An 18,455-nucleotide genomic window follows, 5' to 3' on the forward strand; every position below is an offset into this window, starting at 1 on the left:
CCTTTGCATCGTTTCAGTGATGAATAGAGACTCTTCACGTAATGACCTTCGTTTTAAAACTGTTAAGCGTTATCTACCGTTTTGGTTCTTTTTATTGCTTTCATTTTGGTGTCTTGCAATCTTGAAACAAAATAATTGTCTAAACATCATCATATTCTGAAGACTGCAACCCGCGTTACAATTCTTCATGCACATGATATCTCACGCCATCAGCACGTGACGTAACATCTTCCACCAGCACAAGACAAGAGAAAAAGTCGACAGCGCGTGAAGACCGTTGCGTGAGATATTACGTCGCTGTAATTCCCTGAGCGCGTCGCTTTATTGCTCCTCCGCGCAACCGTTGTTCACCTTAATATTACTCGTCGAAAACTGAATGTATTTCATGCATTTTAATTAACGCCCACCATGTACCAAGAGCTGTTATCGCACTAATGATAAAATGAATCAACTCACTAACAAGGACTCTAATGACGTCAACGCTCTCTCTCTCTCTCTTAAAGAGTGGCGACATATCATTACGTAAACTCACAAGACACAGCGAACCGGGGCGATCCGTTCTCAGTTACAGCGTTTAAGAGAAGCCCACTTTTCACACAGTTCGTTTACCCTGCAGTACATCTCTCTTTCAGCAACACGCTAATTCTACTGAACATAATTGTGGTCGAACAACTTCAGGAAACAAACATGTTTCGTCCGTCAAGTATCGATCGAAACATCCGGACGGATGTAGGGAGAAAAGAGTAAATGTTGAAAACAGGATAATTCAGAATGAATATAGCATTTACAAAAAACTAACAGTTTAATGCATAGCGATAGAGAGACGATAATCAGATAGGATGTAGAAGACAATTCAAAATTTCAATCATTACGCAAAAGCGTTGAAACCGAAGATGACTCATGCGAGGTGATGCACAAGGAGAAGCTAAGTTTTGCGTCATAAATAAAACTGGCATATCCCTTTAAAAAGCATTCGGCGTGTTACAAGTCAAGAGTTGTCGTTACTTCATCCCAATGCACAGAAGAATTCTTCAGCGATACAATCAGCGAGAAGGAGCTCACCCATATTGGGATACAGAGATTGTGTTCCAAATCGTTGGATCAATCGTACTAAACATGACGTGACGATGCTGTGCCCTGCTCTTCGCTACCTAGATATCCGGGCCGTTTACTCAAGGATTTCCTTTTATGGGGTTAGGGGAACAGCCTTGCGTATGCCATCTTTGACAAGAACAATTGCAGAACTCATTAATAATGCGGTTCGAGTCGGTGACTCCACATGTGCTTCAGAATCTACAGCGTGTGTAGAACACTTGAAAGCGTGCAAAAGTCTTCTAGGGAAAGTGACAGAGATGGGTGACGATACATGGTGTTACTTGTTTTGTTCTGGATAATGTAGGGAAATATAACGGTCAACTCGTTGTTGATTGGACGTTAAACACTAATCTCCTCCTCCTCCTATAACGGTCAAATTGAATAGTTGCACATACGAGCTCTGCAGACAACCAAGGACGTGTTAACTCAATTGTGCCAGTCAATTTGATTACAAGATCTCGCTAAGAGATTCAAGCAGGATAAACCGATTAAGATACTCGTACCTAGTAGCGTTTTCCTGGTATCTGAATCTATCTATTATGAGGAGGAATATCAGACGAATACCTCTTCTTCCCCTAAACCATTAGCTTTAGTAACACTGCGCAGCGTATGATGTTTGACGCGCTTCAGTCCGGAACCGCGATGCTGCTACGGTCGCAGATTAGAATCCTGCCTCGGGCATGGATGTGTGTGCTGTTCTTAGGTTAGTTAGGTTTAAATAGTTCTAAGTCTAGGGTACTGATGACCTCCGATGTTAAGTCCCATAGCGCTTGGAGCCATTTTAATGTTTGATGCAGTCGTACATTGCTTACATTAATATCTAAGGGGCAATCAAATGATAACGAGAAGATGGGAAAAAAATAAATAAAATTTTTATTATTTCAAAAGCCTTCATGGTAAAATTATTTTTGTGGCCTATGGAGCGGTGATGGTGTCCAGACATGTACCTCTTCGTCCGGAGTAAATAAACGGCGACGAATATCTTTCTTCAGGGCTCCAAAAATACTGAAATCGCATTTGTAGCCATCGGGACCGTATGGAGGACGTGTACTGGCTTCCCTGTGAAACATCTGCGGAGTAATCGAAACAGTCTTGCAATATATCGGCGGGCATTACTCTGCAACGGAATGACGCCGTCCGTCAACATTCCTTAGCACTTTGACTGCGTGGTGCGTCTCAGTTTTAGTAACTGCCGTACGTTAATTGTGAATCAGTGCGTGAGAAATTTAAGGAGCAGCGAGCCCTTGCAGTCAAATAAAAACGTCGTCATGACTTTCCCATAGGTGGGGTGGGGGGGTGGGGGGTGGGGGGCGGGGTAAATCCGTGTGATTCCGCTGCAGACTCTCACGCTTTATCAAAGTGATGAGACCTTCTTTCATTTCCAGCGACAATCTGATACCATAATAGGTCCTGGAGTGATGTCGCTGTTTTGTTCAACTACTGCTCCTCCATCAGGTTGCCGGGTACCCAATGTACACAAATTTTCCGGAACTTCAGATGCTCTGTCATGACGACGTGAACTGTACCGCGACTGACACCAAACACGAGCCGGAAGTCTTCCACCGTCCACCGTCGTTATTTCTAACGGCAGCATCTACCGCAGCAGTGACAGAAAATGTACTGACACGAGAAGCGTGTCCTGGCACACTGCTCTTTCAATGACATTCAGTGACACCCGACCTACCCGGAATCGTTTTTTCCAAGCAGACACATGCGCATATGATACATTATATTCGCCATACGCACCAGACATTCGGCGTGATATTCACTTTCTGACACTCCTTCCACTGTCTAAAACAGCACTGCTCGTCTTCCCAGGCCTCCATAGTGAAGTCGGACGCACACACGACACGTTAGCCTCAGGCCGAACATGTCTAAGAGAAGTGGCACAACGGTGAACGATAGCGCAGGTCTTTCCTTATTTCCAAAAGAGGGCACTTTTATACCAACGTCCGTGCCATACTCATTATATAGCCTGTCCCGTTTTCATTTCACTGACTCTTTTATGACCATTGAGCTAAGTGGACTAACATTACAAGAAACGATAAGGTTTACCACGCAATGTTAAACGCGATAAATGTATTGTGGAAAACACTAACTAGGAATAAGCATATGGTGACAGTACATGTTTCAGTTGTCAGGGAATAAATACCACTGCCCGACAGGGGATCCTAAGGGGTTGAAATTGGAGAGTGAGATGGAAATTGGAATATATTCAACAAATGTAAGGGTTGTGCCGAGATGAAGAGGTCGCCAGAGAAGAGGAAATAATGGCGACTTTTCTCCACCTTCCTACGTCTCCTAGTGGTGTTGTGGATTCCTATTATTTTTGTTGTGAAGTTACAGAGGTTTCTCATATTAATTCATTTCCGGTTTCATTTTTCCTCTCTGCTCCGACACACTGTATTTCTGTTTTAACTGATGCCTGATAGAGACATTTCAACTTTTCCGCTCTTAGTATGATAACTCATTCATGGTCCGCCTGCTTAGCTGGGTGGAAACGTGCTCGCCTCCCACGCAAGCGGGTCCGGGTGCGTTTCCCGGCCGGATTGGAAATTGTCTCCGCTCGTGGACTGGGTGTCGTGTTGTCCTCATCATCATTTCATCGTCATCACCGGCGCGCTAGTCGCCCAGTGTGGCGTCGAATGAAATAAGACTTGCATTTGGCGGACGAACTTCCCCGAATGGGACCACTTGGCCAACGATGCCATACGCTCATTTCTATTTTACCTCATTCGTGGAATATCGTGAACAGCAGCTTTACGATGAATTGCAGCTGGTAAGTTTTTTTATTTAGAATTTTTTTTAATTCACCTACCTGAGACTTTATCGAATGTTTTTCTCGATGATGAGGTACAGAGTATGACACAGTATTCTTGCTCGTTCAAAACCATGTAGCACTACTGAATATGAGTCTGATACCTTTATTAAGGTTGATTCCGATTGATAATCAGATAGTAACTAATAAACTATTTGCAGGAGCTACTGCACCGTAGCTCTAATGCAGTTCTTTCAGATCGGTGAACTAAAGTTTGTAGTAATGAAGAAAACTATGAAATATGAAATACTATTTAGCCCACAAGTATAAAACAAAAGTTTGTTATAGTGCTAAGTGCCGGACGGTGTGCCCGAGCTGTTCTAGGCGTTTCAGTCTGGAACCGCGCGACCGCTACGGTCGCAGGTTCGAATCCTGCCTCGGGCAGGGATGTGTGTGATGTCCTTAGGTTAGTTAGGTTTAAATAGTTCTAAGTTCTAGGGGACTAATGATTTCAGATGTTAAGTCCCATAGTGCTTAGAGCCATTTGAACCAGCCAGTGACACTAAGTATCCGGATGGTTCGAATGTAACGCAAGTGTTTCACGGCGATTGACATGTTATAAACGTTTTCTGATAGCGAACACCTAATTCTTTTAATTCAACGAACAGATTTCCGTTGAGTGTGACTCAGTCTTAGCAGTGGAGAACCATAAAAGCAATGAAGAACATTTCTGAAATCTCCTTGAAAACTTTGAAAATTTATAGTGTTTGCTGTAATTTGGCGTATCTGCTGATTGTGGTTCAAATGGTTCAAATGGCTCTGAGCACTATGGGACTTAACATCTATGGTCATCAGTCCCCTAGAACTTAGAACTACTTAAACCTAACTAACCTAAGGACATCACACAACACCCAGTCATCACGAGGCAGAGATAATCCCTGACCCCGCCGGGAATCGAACCCGGAAACCCGGGCGCGGGAAGCGAGAACGCTACCGCACGACCACGAGCTGCGGACTGCTGATTGTGAGCGAAGGAGTTGCCACATAATAACTGGCAAATATGATGAATTACTCATTAATGGGAACAATTGATTAAAAAGTATGTAATAATGCAAACTCATTCCTTTTCGACTTTAATTTGGGATTGTTTCGTAACTTCATCACAAACCGAATTTTTTAATTTCAACTATTACACTGAAAATGATTTCCCGATACTTACCGACATTTACTGACGCAGGATGCGGCGCAGTGTTATTCAAATAAGTAAACAACGACATGATCAAAATATTTGCGAAGTTATTTTGATAAAGTCTCATGTAGCAACAACTTCACAGAGGAGTGAGAAATAGACGACTCTAGAAGAATTTAGGTAATATGCTCTTTTTACCAATGTTTGGGTTTTCTTCGCCTTAGTGCATTGACTGCAGTTTTTCTCAAAAATGTAGCAGTGTTCTTTCTTGTGACAATGTTGCCAGTTCGTTGCCTGACATTTGTTAATACCCATGAATCCTTTCCTTAGGCGCACTCCATGTCACATTGAGCGCTACAAGCATCATTTGAAAACACATTCCTTCCTCTCGTGGCCACCTAAATGTCATAGACCCTGAGTTTAACACTGAATTTTTCGCACTGAGTGTTAATCGCGCTGGAGGGGTCATGGAATTGATCTATCACCTGTCAGTAGTGACTTAAGGGACAACAGGTTATCGTGCAATTTTAAACAGGCTTGCACTAGAATCTCTCAACGCGTTTATGCGACGAACACAGTTTACTCCCATAATGTTAACAACTAAAGCTGAGTATCAGACTAAAACGTTCCTGATACTTTTAAGTTCTATCCCATTTGCTTAACCTAGCAACTGCCTACACACTTCTCAGTGTTCTTCTACCTATGATCAACTGAGTGCTTCAGCTCGCCACGTATTTTATGCCTCCTGTAGTAGCTAAAGAAATTTCCTAGTATTTTTCTTTGCAAATATTAACGGCAGTGAACACGTCAATAGACTCAAGTGACCTACTTCATTGGATACCTTTTAACATCATATCAAGTATCCTTTTCGCCAGCGTAATACAGGAACTCGACATGGCATGCACTCAACAAGTCGCTGGAAGTCCCCTGCAGAAGTATTGAGCCATGCTGTCTTTATAGCCGTCCATAATTGCGAAAGTGTTACCTGTGCAGGATTTCGTACGCGACCCGAGATCTCAATTGTGTCAAATAAATGTTCGATGGAATTCATGTCGCGCGATCTGGGTGCCCAGAACATTCTTTCGAACTGCGCAGAATCTTCTTCAAGCCAATCGCGAACATTTGTGGCCCGGTGACATGGCGCATTGACATCCATAACAATTACATCGTTTTTTGGAAACATGAAGACCATGAATGATTAGAAATATTCTCCATTTAGCTGAATATAACTATGTCCAGTCAATTGTTGCTACAGCTGGATCAAGGGACCCAATCCATCCCATGTAAACACGGCCCACACCACTGTCGAGCCACCATCAGCTTGCACAGTGCCATTCTGCGTTCGTGAGTCCATGGCTTCGTGGGGTCTGCGCCACACTCGAGCTTATCAGCTCTCGGCAACCGAAATCGGGACTCATCTCTAGACTCCATGGTTTACCAGTCGTGTAGCGCTCAATCAATATGGTCACGAACCCAAGAGAGGCGCTGCAGTCGATGTCGTTTTGTCAGAAAAGGCACTCGCGTTGGTCTTCTGCTGCCATAGATAATTTACGCCAGATTTCGCTGCACTGTCCTAATGGATACGTTCGTCGTACGTCCCACATTCATGTCTGCTGTTATTCCACGCACTGTTGCTTGTCTGTTAGCACTGACAACTCTACTCGAACGTAGTTGCTCTCGGTCGTTAAGTGAAGGTAGCCGGCCTCTGCGTTGTCGTGGTGAGAGGTAATGCCTGAAATTTGGTATTCTCGGCATACTCTTGACACTGTGTATTCCCTACGATTTTCGAAATGTAATTTCCCACGCGTCTTGCTCCAACTACTAATCCGCGTTCAGGGTTTATTATTTACCATTGTGCAGCCATTATCACGTCGGACACCTGTTCACATAAATCACCTGAGTGAAAATGACAGTTCCGCCAATTCACGGCCCTTTTGTACCTTGTTTACGTGATACTACCGCCAACAGTATACGTGCATATCGCTATCTCACGACTTCTGTGACATCAGTGTATAGCGCAACAAAAGCTGTGGAACCCACTTTTACTTTAATGCGCTGTTCCAGATCGGTATTCTAGTATCTGACTCATTAAAGCGTGCCTCAGATCCACATTCGAAGTTGACTCTGTTACTTATTCTTCCATTATCTTCACGATTCTCAAAAGCTCTCACCTCTGTTTTAGCTTTCATATTTTGGTAATGACTGTCAGGTTAGCTACAGTTAAGGAATGGATGAGTGCATAATATTTTTGTCTAACTCGAATGACTGGATCCATACTTATTTTCACGTATGTGTGTGTGTGTGTGTGTGTGTGTGTGTACACGCACTACCTTAGGAGGCATTCCATGAGTTCTGTAACCTCAGTGGACGTATGTATGTACTCGTATTTCTATATGTATGTGTGTAAGTTCCACGTCTCCTCCTCAACCACTATGCTGAGTTCAACGAACCTTGGTATACATCTCATTTACCGTCTGTAAGTCGTCGTTTTCAGGGTAAGAACCACCTAGATATTAAAGAGGTTACCCATTCTTTAACATCCAGTATTTGAGAATGAGACCGCTTAGAAAGTTGCTTCAAACTTTACACATAATATCAAACAATAACGAAACTTAATTTCGCTGACGACACCCATAAAATGGTGATATGAAAAAAGTTTATCATTTATTACATTTTCGCTGTCCATGCAGTAAAACTCTCGCTTGAAGCATGAACTTTTAATTTATTTCGTCTAAACTATCAAAGTGTTAACGACACATTTTTAGGCATTATTCATATGTACTACTGAATGAAGCAGAGAAATTATATCATTGTACAACACATAGTTCAGAAGATATGATGTCATAAATATTTAGCAGGGTGAAATTCGCTGGATATGTAGGTGAAAAATATATGTACTTCTAAATCCCTGGAACGATCTCATCCAAACTTGGTACACATAGTAGTTACAATCTGGAAAGGAATACTATAGGGTTAAGGACAACTATCCTCCTATTGGGATGAGCGAAATAACATGGAGAGGGATGGAGATAGACAGCGAGGGACAAGGAGGAGATGGACGCAGGTAGGTGCGTGCATGCGCGCGCACGTGTGTGTGTGTGTGTGTGTGTGTGTGTGTGTGTGTGTCTGGACTTAAAGGACATTCAACAATTAGGTTGTCAACGCCCTTAAACATATTAAAAGAAATCAATATGGATACAGTACCTAAAATAGTTGCCACACGGTGAGGAAGCAACAATTTTCACCACTTATTCATGAAGACCGACAGAGGAGGGGGGGGGGGGGGGAGTGGAGAGGAAGGATAGAGAGGACAGCAGAAGATGGACAGAAAGGGGAGGAGGAGTTATACAGAGAGAGGAGGGTGGAGGAGAAGGACTAATAGAAGATTGAAATAAATGCATACCCGGATAACGCCGGGTACTAAGCTCATATCAGAATAAAGAAACAATTTATAAGTTGAGGAGCACCTGTTTGATACTGTCTCGCGAGGGTTTACACATATGGAAAACAGCTTAAGCAGTGTGCCACTGGATAGATGTGATGTACTATAGTTTGGCATATCTGATAAACAGGCGTTAACAGAACTATTTCGGCACCATTGTATTCTCTTTGAGAGCAGCGTCAAAAGAGGGTCAGCACGTCAAGTGGCTCATGTGGAAAACAGCTACAATGTTTGCCAACCAACTGAATCATTCATCAATATCGCTCATTGATAGTCTAAACTGTCTGATGCCTAAACATCGAAGACACGTTTCTATTCTTGAAGACAGTACTACGCAGTTTGTGGCTTATCCTCATGTTATCTACTGCTCGCCAAGGCAGTGGGGAAGACAACAGCCACATAGTGAAGAAAACAACATTTAAAATCCCGAACTGTAGCCAAAATTTAGTTTTTCCCTGCTTTCTCTTGCTCTTCTAAAACGAATACCGGAACTGTTCTTTTCCAAAGGACGCGGTCGACGTCCTTTCTGTTCCTCCCGTAGCTTATGCTTCGTCTATATTGACCTTATTATTGAGAAGACTTTAGAAAGTGAAATCTCTCACACGGCCACTGTTCTTGAAATGTGAGCACCCATGTATTTTTACGTCGCAACATTTTTTGTTACTGCTTGTTAAATACTGTAAAACTAAACCACAGTCGTAGTCCAAACGATAATCAGTTTCCAATGAAGGCCAAGATCACGTATATGACCACTGACTCCTTCCTATTCGTATTTTCTACAGATGGCTGCACAGGCAGTGACGGCGACCGTGCCGTCGCACGACCAGGAGTCGGTGAGCAGCGAAACCAACCACAACGATCTGCCGCCGCCTCCGCCCGCGCCCGCGCCCTCGTCGAAGGAGAAGAGGCGCAAGACGAAGAAGAAGTCCAAGAAAAAGGACCAGGCCGCCGAGGAGGGACGCTTCCTGGCACCCTCAATGGTGGCCGAGGATTCCGTCACCGACAACAGCGTCAGCATGGGGCCTATCGCCAAGAACCACATGGCCGAGGATGGCTACACGTGTGAGTACCGCCGAAGGATCAAGATTGTATCGCAAAATCCGATCCCATTCCGATACAACTCGCACATATGTAGAAGGAGTAGCTCTGGTCGCAGTTTTCAAAATTGGGTCTTGCAGAAATTTCCAATTTTCACGACAGGTGAACTACACTGGTTCCCCAGAAACTACATTGATATTCTGAGAGGAGATATAAATGTGTACTTCAAACGAAAAAGTTGTAGATACATTCTGTTAATTAAATTTGCGACAGTTCCTACTTCATGTTCGCAGATTTTTCGCTACAGGTTTGACGTATCCACCATTTCTGACAACCTAAAATCATTTTGGTTATTAATCCTTAATTTTAGATTACTACCGGTTTCATGCCAGTAAGAGCCACATCTTCAGGAGAACATATAACTAAAATATTATCGCTAAAGTATCGGAACCTTGTATCCAACATTCGCTGCCCATTGCTTACAGAGTTCCGAAACGCGGAAAAGAATAGAATCGGAGGGGTTGAGACGTAGCGATATCGTAGTATGTTGAAAACTAGGTGTAATTATAAGACAGTAAGTGAGACGTTACTCCGCTGGATCAGAAAGGAAAGGATTTTGTGGAAAACTCTGACAATAAGAAGGACATAGGGTACAAGTGGTACCCTGAGGAGAAAAGTTTGGCGGAGGAATTCGTTGCGGGCTGAGTCAACGCTGTGTAATATCATTATAAAAGTGATTCACGTACAAATAAAACTACCACCACCACCACTACTACTACTACTACTACTACTACTACTACTCTACATATCAAATGACTGTGGTGTTGAACGAATTCTCAGCTTGAGGATAACTATACTTTCGATACTAAACATTCATGAGTGTTTATCTTGGAACCATTCGAAATAAGGCATATTTATCAGTGAAGTTGCTATCATCCTATGACGTCCCTGTTGTTTCCAAAAACCGCAGCTATTTTCTTACTACTATATCTTGCAATTAATTTCTCTACTGATTTCTGTTTGAAAATATGGTATTCTATCGTTCCACATAAGTCTATCTCCTTGCATCATGGTTATCACAGTATCTCTCTCGTTATGGTACCAGTGACAATGAGAGAAAGTAGAGTGCCGCATTTACGTCAGCAATCTTCTGACTGGTTTGATACGGCGCGCCACGAATTCTTCTTCTGTGCCAACCATCTCAGAGCAGCACTTACATCCTTCCTCCTCAGTTATATGTCTGATGAATTCCAAATTTATGTCTTCCTCTACTGTGTTTGCAAGCGTCCTCTAACACAACGGGTTGCTGTTGCCTGATGTCCTAATACATGTACTATCATTCCGTCAGTGTTTACCGTATGATCCTTTCTTCGTCTATTCCACGAAGAACTATCTCATTGGCCTATCTAATTTCCAACACCTTTTCATAGCATCAAAATTCAGACACTTGGATGCTCTTCTTTTCCGGTTTTCCTAGGGCCTCACACGGTGCTATGCCCCAAAAGTATACTTTCACAAATTTCTGCCTCATATTGTTAATGTCTGTCACCAGTAGACTTCTTTCACTTCCACTGAGGATATCAATTCGTCATCAGCGAATCATATCACTAATATCCTTTCAGCCTGAATTCTAATCCCACTTTTGAATCTTCCTCTTTTTCGCTCGTTGTTTCTTCTATATGCAGACTGACAGTAAGGGTGAAAGACCACATCCCTCCATTACACCATTTTTCATCCGAGCACTTTGTTCTTTGCCTTCCAGCCGTATTATTCCCTCTTGGTTCTTGTACATATTGTACATTACCCGTCTCTCACTACAGATAATCCGAATTTTTCTCAGAATTTCGAACATCTTGCACCCTTTGACACTGTCCAATGTTTATCTTTCTTTTCCGGTCGACAGATCCAGTTTACGTATCTGCATTTTCTTTATTCTTGCATCCATTATCAACCGCAACGCCAGAACTGCCTGTCGTACTCGTCGGCTCGTGTAATCTTCGAAACTGTGTGGATGATGTTTTCCCGAAAGTCTGATTCTATATCGCCAGACTCATTCATTTTGCATGAATTGTACATTTGTTGCAACTTCCCGCGAATGACTTTATAATTTCAGATGGTATGTTATATATCCCTTCTGCCTTATTTGACCTTCCACAGCTCATTTAAATTCTGATTCTAATCTTGTAGATGCCTTCAACGTACACTTTCCACCTATCCGCTCGCTCCTCTGTATTTAACAGTGGTATTCCCATTGCACTCTTAGTGTTACCGCCATTTTCTTTAATTTCACCGAAGGTTATTTTGACTTTTGTAGATGATTCTCTCCTTCCAACTATCATTTCTTTTTCGATTTCTTCACATTTTACATCCACAGGATGTGGTGAAAGGAATTAACAGTCTAATGGCTCTGATCACTATGGGACTTAACATCTTAGGTCATCAGTGCCCTAGAACTTAGAATTACTTAAACTTAACTAACCTAAGGACATCACACACATCCATGCCAGAGGGAGTATTCGAACCTGCGACCGTAGCAGTCCTGCTGTTCCGAACTGCAGCGCCTAGAACCGCACGGCCACCGCGGCCGGCAACAGTCTAATGATTACAGAGTATGGAATGATAGTAAATCGAACAGAGACGAAGTGATTGAGAAGAACGAGAAACTTGACGTCAGAATCGGTAATCACAATGTGTTTGAAGTTAAGGAATTCTGTTACCCAGGCAGCAAAATAATGCTAGACGAACAAAGCAAGGAGGATATAAAACGCAGACTGACACTGACAAAAAGGGCATTCATGGCTTCTAGTATCACATATAGGTCTTAATTTGAGGAAGAAATTTCTGAGAATGTACGTTTAGAGGACAGCGTCATGTGTCAGTGAGACGCAGACCGTGGCAAAATCGGAACAGAAGAGAATCAAAGCCTTTGAGATGTGGTGCTACAGAAGAATCTTGAAAATGAGGTGTGCTGAAAAAGTAAGGAATTAGGAGGTTCTCCACAGAACGTGCAAGGAAAGGAACATACAGAAAACACTGACAAGAAGAATGGACAGGGTGATGGGCATCTGTCGAAACATCAGGGAATAGCTTCCATGGTACTAGAGGGAGCTGCAGAGGGTAAAAAATATATAGGAAGACAGAGTTTTGACTCCATCCGGCAAACTGGCTGCATCAAACAAGTAAGGTGACTGATGACTCAGGAACCTTCTGTTGGTAATGAATACCCTCTTGCCTGTGCTAGTCGTTTCTTACCCCCCCCCCCCCCCCTGGTCTAATTCATGGTTTCCAATTTTGATGTCAATTTTATAGCTAACCTCGTTTTTGCTACTGCTCATTACTGTCGACTTCCTTCGGTTTACCCTAAATCCACATCCTTTACTGATTAGACTGTTGATTCTCCTCAACCGGTCCTGTAGTTCTTTTTCACTGTGGAAAACAATGTCATCATGTTAGCTACAATCTCATCATTGATATCTTTTCATCATGAATTTTAATCGCACTCTGGAACTTCCTTCCCATCACTGCTTCTTTGATGTATAGATTGAACAGTATGGACGAGAGGCTGCATTCCTTTCTTACACCCTATTCAATCCAAGCAAGTCGTGCTTGGTCGCCTTGATTTTCTGTATATCGTTTAGTAGCTGTTGCCTGCTGCTTCGTTCGCATATCAGAATTTTTTTGATGATGCGTGGTGCTGAGTAAGCTAGTTAGTAGCTTTACGAGATGTCTGTGTATGTAGTGGTGAGGAGACGTATGATTAAAAAATGTATGCAGTGCCGGTACATAGGCACATAACGAATGTATTTCTATTTTATTTCTGTATGTCGAATCTGAGAGCATGCATTATATTTTCTAGTTATATTAAAAACTGATTAGATTCATTACATTCGTGCAGAGGTAGAGTCTTTAGGTGTTTCTCTGGCTCACCTAGTAGTGGATGTGAGAATTTACCACCTGAGCAACACATGCCAGTGCCTCATCGTGCCTGTAGTTTTGTCCTATCCCCCTATGATGACTAATTTATGATGAACATAGTTAACAGAATAATCAAATGCAGTCTCACCAAAAGCTTTCCACGAACCACATGTACAGGCAGGTCTCTCTATTAGCCGTACAGCCTTTAAATGACGCCGACGTTGTGAGCCTTTAAGCGTTTTGGAAGCTGTAAGAGACGTGTGACGCTCAGCGTCTAAAATGCGACGGTCTTGTGTAAGTTCTAATGTCTCTGTAGCTCTGAAGGCGCTAGACGTTCTGCATCCAAGTTCAGGCGGACATGAGATTGCTGTGAGGTTTGTTGGATTCGAGCATCTTCGCAGCTTGAGGTCTGTTTCAACTATGCGCAAAATGAGACTTGTAGTAATTGTATGAAATATGGTTCTCGGGCTTACCATCCAGTTTTGTTGTTGTATTTCCACCAAAGCTCGTCAAGTATATCAGTGTCATAAACGACGCACACAATATAACATTGGATTTGCACTGTCACGGAATAATCTATAGACACCATGGCGCCAACGTCACCCGCATGCCACTCGCGTGTACCATACTTAAAAATGTTAACAACGCGCAAAAAGATACTTTTTTCTACAGCAATCTATGGTCTCCCTCGGAGATCAAGCTACAAGTATATCCATACCAAATACCATCCGAATCGGTTAAGCGGCAGAGTCGTGAAAACGTAATAAAATGAGTACTTTCTGAATTAATAATACCGGTATTCGTATGGATATATGGATTAAACCCGTTGAGAATTGACTAATCATTATATTGATTACGTTGAATCATATTACATAGAAAGTATCAACCGGTAACATCATTTTCACAAGTGTGATAAAGTTCAAGAGTGAAAGAGTATATAACATTTTTGTAAGAGTAAATATTTTTCCTTAATTTGCGTAATATTCTCCAAACCGATAAATATCTTGTAATATGTAGTTTGTGAAGTAGCTTATCTTTTTCATCAAGGTTCAAGCAATGTAATGCCAAATTTAATGGATATCGTCCGGCCGTTCACTCGTGAAAACGTAGAAGAGTTACTAAAGCATTTATAATAGACTGAAAAGCCACAGAAACTGGTTCACCTGCCTAATATCGTGTAGGTCCCCCACGAGCACGCAGAAGTGCTGCATCATGACGTGTCATGGACTCGACTAATGTGTGAAGTAGTGCTGGAGGGAGTTAACACCATGAATCCTGCAAGGCTGCACATAAATCCGTAAGAGTACAAGGGGATGGAGATCTCTTCTGAACAGCACGCTGCAAGGCATTTCAGACATGCTCAGTCATGTTCATGTCTGGAGATTTTGGTGCCCAGCTGAAGTGTTCAAACTCAGAAGAGTGTTCCTGGAACCGCTCTGTAGCAATTCTGGACCTGCGGGGTGTTGCATTTTCCTGCTGGAATTGCCCAAGTCTGTAGCAATGTACAATGGAGATGAATGGATGCACGGGATCAGACAGGATTCTTACGTACGTTTCACTTGTCAGTGTCCTATCTAGACGTATCAGGGGCCCCATATCACTCCAACTGCTGACGCCCCACACCATTACAGAGCCCCCACCAGCTTGAACAGCCCCTGCTGACATGCAGGGTCCTTGTAGTCATGAGGTTGTCTCCATACCCGTGCACGTCCGTCCGCTCGACAGAATTTGCAACAACAGTCAGCCAAACAAGAAAATATGAAAAATAAAAAATAAAAACACGCAAAAACCGGCAACATTTCTCCAGTCATCAACAGTCCAGTGTCGGAGTTGACGGGGCCAGGCGAGGCGTAAAGCTTTGTGTCGTGCAGTCATCAAGGGTACGCGAGAAGGCCTTCAGCTCCGAAAGCACATATCGATGATGTTTCCTTGAACGGTTAGCTCACCGACACTTGTTGATGCCCCAGCATTGAAATCTGCAGCACTTTGTGGAAGGATTGCACTTCTGTCACGTTGAGCGATTCTCTTCAATCGTCGTTGGTTCCGTTCTTGCAGGATCTTTTTCCAGCGGCTGCGATGCCGGAGATTTGATGTTTTACCGGGTTCCTGATATTCACGGTACAGCGTAAAATGATCGTTCGGGAAAATCCCCACTTCATCCCTACCTTGGAGATGCTGTGTCCCATCGCTCGTGGACCGACTATAACACCACGTTCAAACTCACTTAAATCTTGATAACGACACAAAGTAGCAGCAGTAACCGATCAAACAACTGCAGCAAACACTTGTTGTCTCATACAGGCGTTGCCAACCGCAGCGACGTATTCTGCCTGTTTACATGACTCTGTATTTGAATACGCTTGCATGTATCAGTTTCTTTGGCGATTCATTATATCACTATAGTTTATTATTCTTTTCCTACAGCTCACTCAGATATTTTTCTCAGAATTTCGAGCATTTAGCACCGTTTTGCCTTGTCGAAAGCTTTTATATGCCGACAAAAGCTGTATTGTGTCGTGTTTCCGTTATCAAGATCAACGTCTGTGGTGTGTGTGCAGGCACGACGACCACGACGACCACGACGACCACGACGGCGGCAACGGACTCCCCGCGGTCGCGCACGGCCAGCCAGAAGGGCAGCACGGCGCCGCCGACGCCGGTCCAGCCCAAGTCGATGCCGGTGTACCAGTTCATCGAGGAGAAGCAGCGAATCTCGCTGTCCAAGGAGCGCAGAGCCGCGCGCACTCTGGGCATCATCATGGGCGTCTTCGTCGTCTGCTGGCTGCCCTTCTTCCTCATGTACGTCATCGTCCCTTTCTGCAACCCCAGCTGCAAGCCCTCGCCCAAGCTCGGCAACTTCATAACGTGGCTCGGCTACGTCAACTCTGCACTCAACCCTATAATCTACACCATCTTCAACCTCGACTTCCGTCGCGCTTTCAAAAAACTGCTCCATTTCAAGACATGAATTACTGGTGCAGTTTCAAAAGCTTTGCTGTGATGATGATATATAGATGTGTGTTAATCGTGTGAAGTGAAGTACTCGTTGACTTCACAATGGCTGTGTTCTAAACCTGTAGTATTTTCCAAATTTCGAAACGTACGTTATAAAGATGTTGGAAAATCAGAAAAACTCCATTTTGGGATTCTGATGTACCTATGGAACGTTGATTGTGGTGAAGTTAAGCGTACGGCCTGCTCATGATTGATACTAATCCTGGAACACTTTGACTTTCATGATGATATGAAGTTATACGTACTTCAGTATTTCGTGTATTAGTGTGACACTCATACCATTTAACTAAGAAGGACAAACTCAGCAGTCACCTAACGAAAACTGGCTTCGTTCCTTGAAAGAGAACATTTAACAGCAATGGTAACTGAAACAACTCTCAAAAGTTTTGCCTCAGAAGTCACTCTCGAAAGAGGCTTTCAGCATCGGCGATCGTACTGTCATCAGCAGTTCTCCTCCAACACATGGGTTTCTCTCACTAAATACAGAGATAAAAATACAGTCTTCACAAGCATTTTTCTAACAACTTCACCTCGATGTCTGAGGCTGCGTCTGATGTCAGAATATCATAGCTAACTGGAAAGATAATTAATTTATGATAAATTTAGTTCCAGAATATACGGGAACAGACACATTTCTCGTAGCTCAAGCTCCTTTATTCCTACCTGCCATTGTTTCAGCTTGCCACCTCCAAATTTACATTGTGGTATTGAAGAGATTCGTGTAATAAACGCAGATTTTTTTAAAGGTAGATTTTTATTTCAAATGTATTTTAATAATATATATTAGGATCGTATTATTTATGTACATAAAAAACTTTTTGGAGTATCTCATTATGCCATAGCGTCTTGTAATTTTTTCTACTGTACTAAGACTAATTTTTCATTACAAATATCTGCGTATTTCGTATTGTAGATATGAGGCAGATTGGGAGACTGACTGACATTCAGTCCTCTGTACATACTAAACTGACTGTTGTAAAGTATAACTACTAGTTTTATTTGTAAAAATATGTAAATTTTTATGTATATTGTAAACTATATACTTCACAAGTTCAGGGTCCTGATATACATGATGGGAAGGCCTAGTCACGAGCTGTAGTACAAGTTATAAGTAGATCTCTCACAGTTGTACTTAAGAGTGACGGCCTTCGCCGTAATCTGGTTTCTCTGATACGATATCATGACACTAATGGATATGTTCATAGATGTACAGTAACCGCAATTTCTGTAAGATATGTACATTCTGGTGGTCTTGCAAGACCATCACTTTATTAGTCAATAACTTATACATTTCAGTATCGATTTTTCATAATCTGTAGACTTGTGAATACTGTTGACATACTACAGTCTTAATGGAAAACGCTCAATGACGTCTTTGCTCACAGTCTGTAAAACTGTTAACTGTGTAAGAACATCCTGTAATTCGCTCTATGTATCTGCCGCTTTCTAAACGAGACACGCCCACAAACTATTTGTGGAAGCTTATGAAAAATCTCCCACCTACACCACAGTAGAGTAAATTAGCTCATTAGTTCCTAAAATGAACGTGATATCTTTGTCGGTTTGTTAAGTATGTACACATTGAGTGTGCAACTCCTGGAGGAGTACAAGTGTGTCTGATTATACTCGTCCTCAGCTGACGTGGGCCGATCGCCCTTGGGGATGGCGTAACTGAGCCCATCCGCCCCCCCAGGGGCTGCCAGTCCACTCGCCCCGCCCCCAAACTCTTGGCGACCCCACTTGCCTACAGCTAATGATGCTCTTTCATGATATTGATAAGTTTAATAAATGAGATTTCCTGTTACAGCTACGTTGTTTTACTACCATTCTCCATTCCATTTTCAGACCCTTTGCCTTGTAACCTCCCAACAGATTATTTCCGTAACCTCCCAATAAAATTGTGACTAACCTCTCAATAAAATTGTGACTCATATATATAACCTTTCAATAATTAACTGACTGTGAATCTAAATTGGAAATTCTACACGTCAGCAATGCTGCGT

General features: G+C 42.6%; 1 protein-coding gene across 1 annotated transcript in view; it reads left to right on the forward strand.

Moving 5' to 3' along the window:
* Window positions 1-18,258, forward strand: part of LOC126248245 (putative tyramine receptor 2) — an 85,817-nt gene extending 67,559 nt beyond the window's left edge. Inside the window, exons 4-5 of the mRNA XM_049949097.1 lie at window positions 9,267-9,546; window positions 15,996-18,258. Coding sequence (XP_049805054.1) covers window positions 9,267-9,546; window positions 15,996-16,405 — 690 coding nt within the window. The 3' untranslated portion in view covers window positions 16,406-18,258. The remainder of the gene's footprint in view (window positions 1-9,266; window positions 9,547-15,995) is intronic.
* Window positions 18,259-18,455: the final 197 nt, after the last annotated feature.

Source organism: Schistocerca nitens, chromosome 1 (assembly GCF_023898315.1).
Source record: "Schistocerca nitens isolate TAMUIC-IGC-003100 chromosome 1, iqSchNite1.1, whole genome shotgun sequence".
NCBI classification, from domain to species: Eukaryota; Metazoa; Arthropoda; class Insecta; order Orthoptera; family Acrididae; genus Schistocerca; species Schistocerca nitens.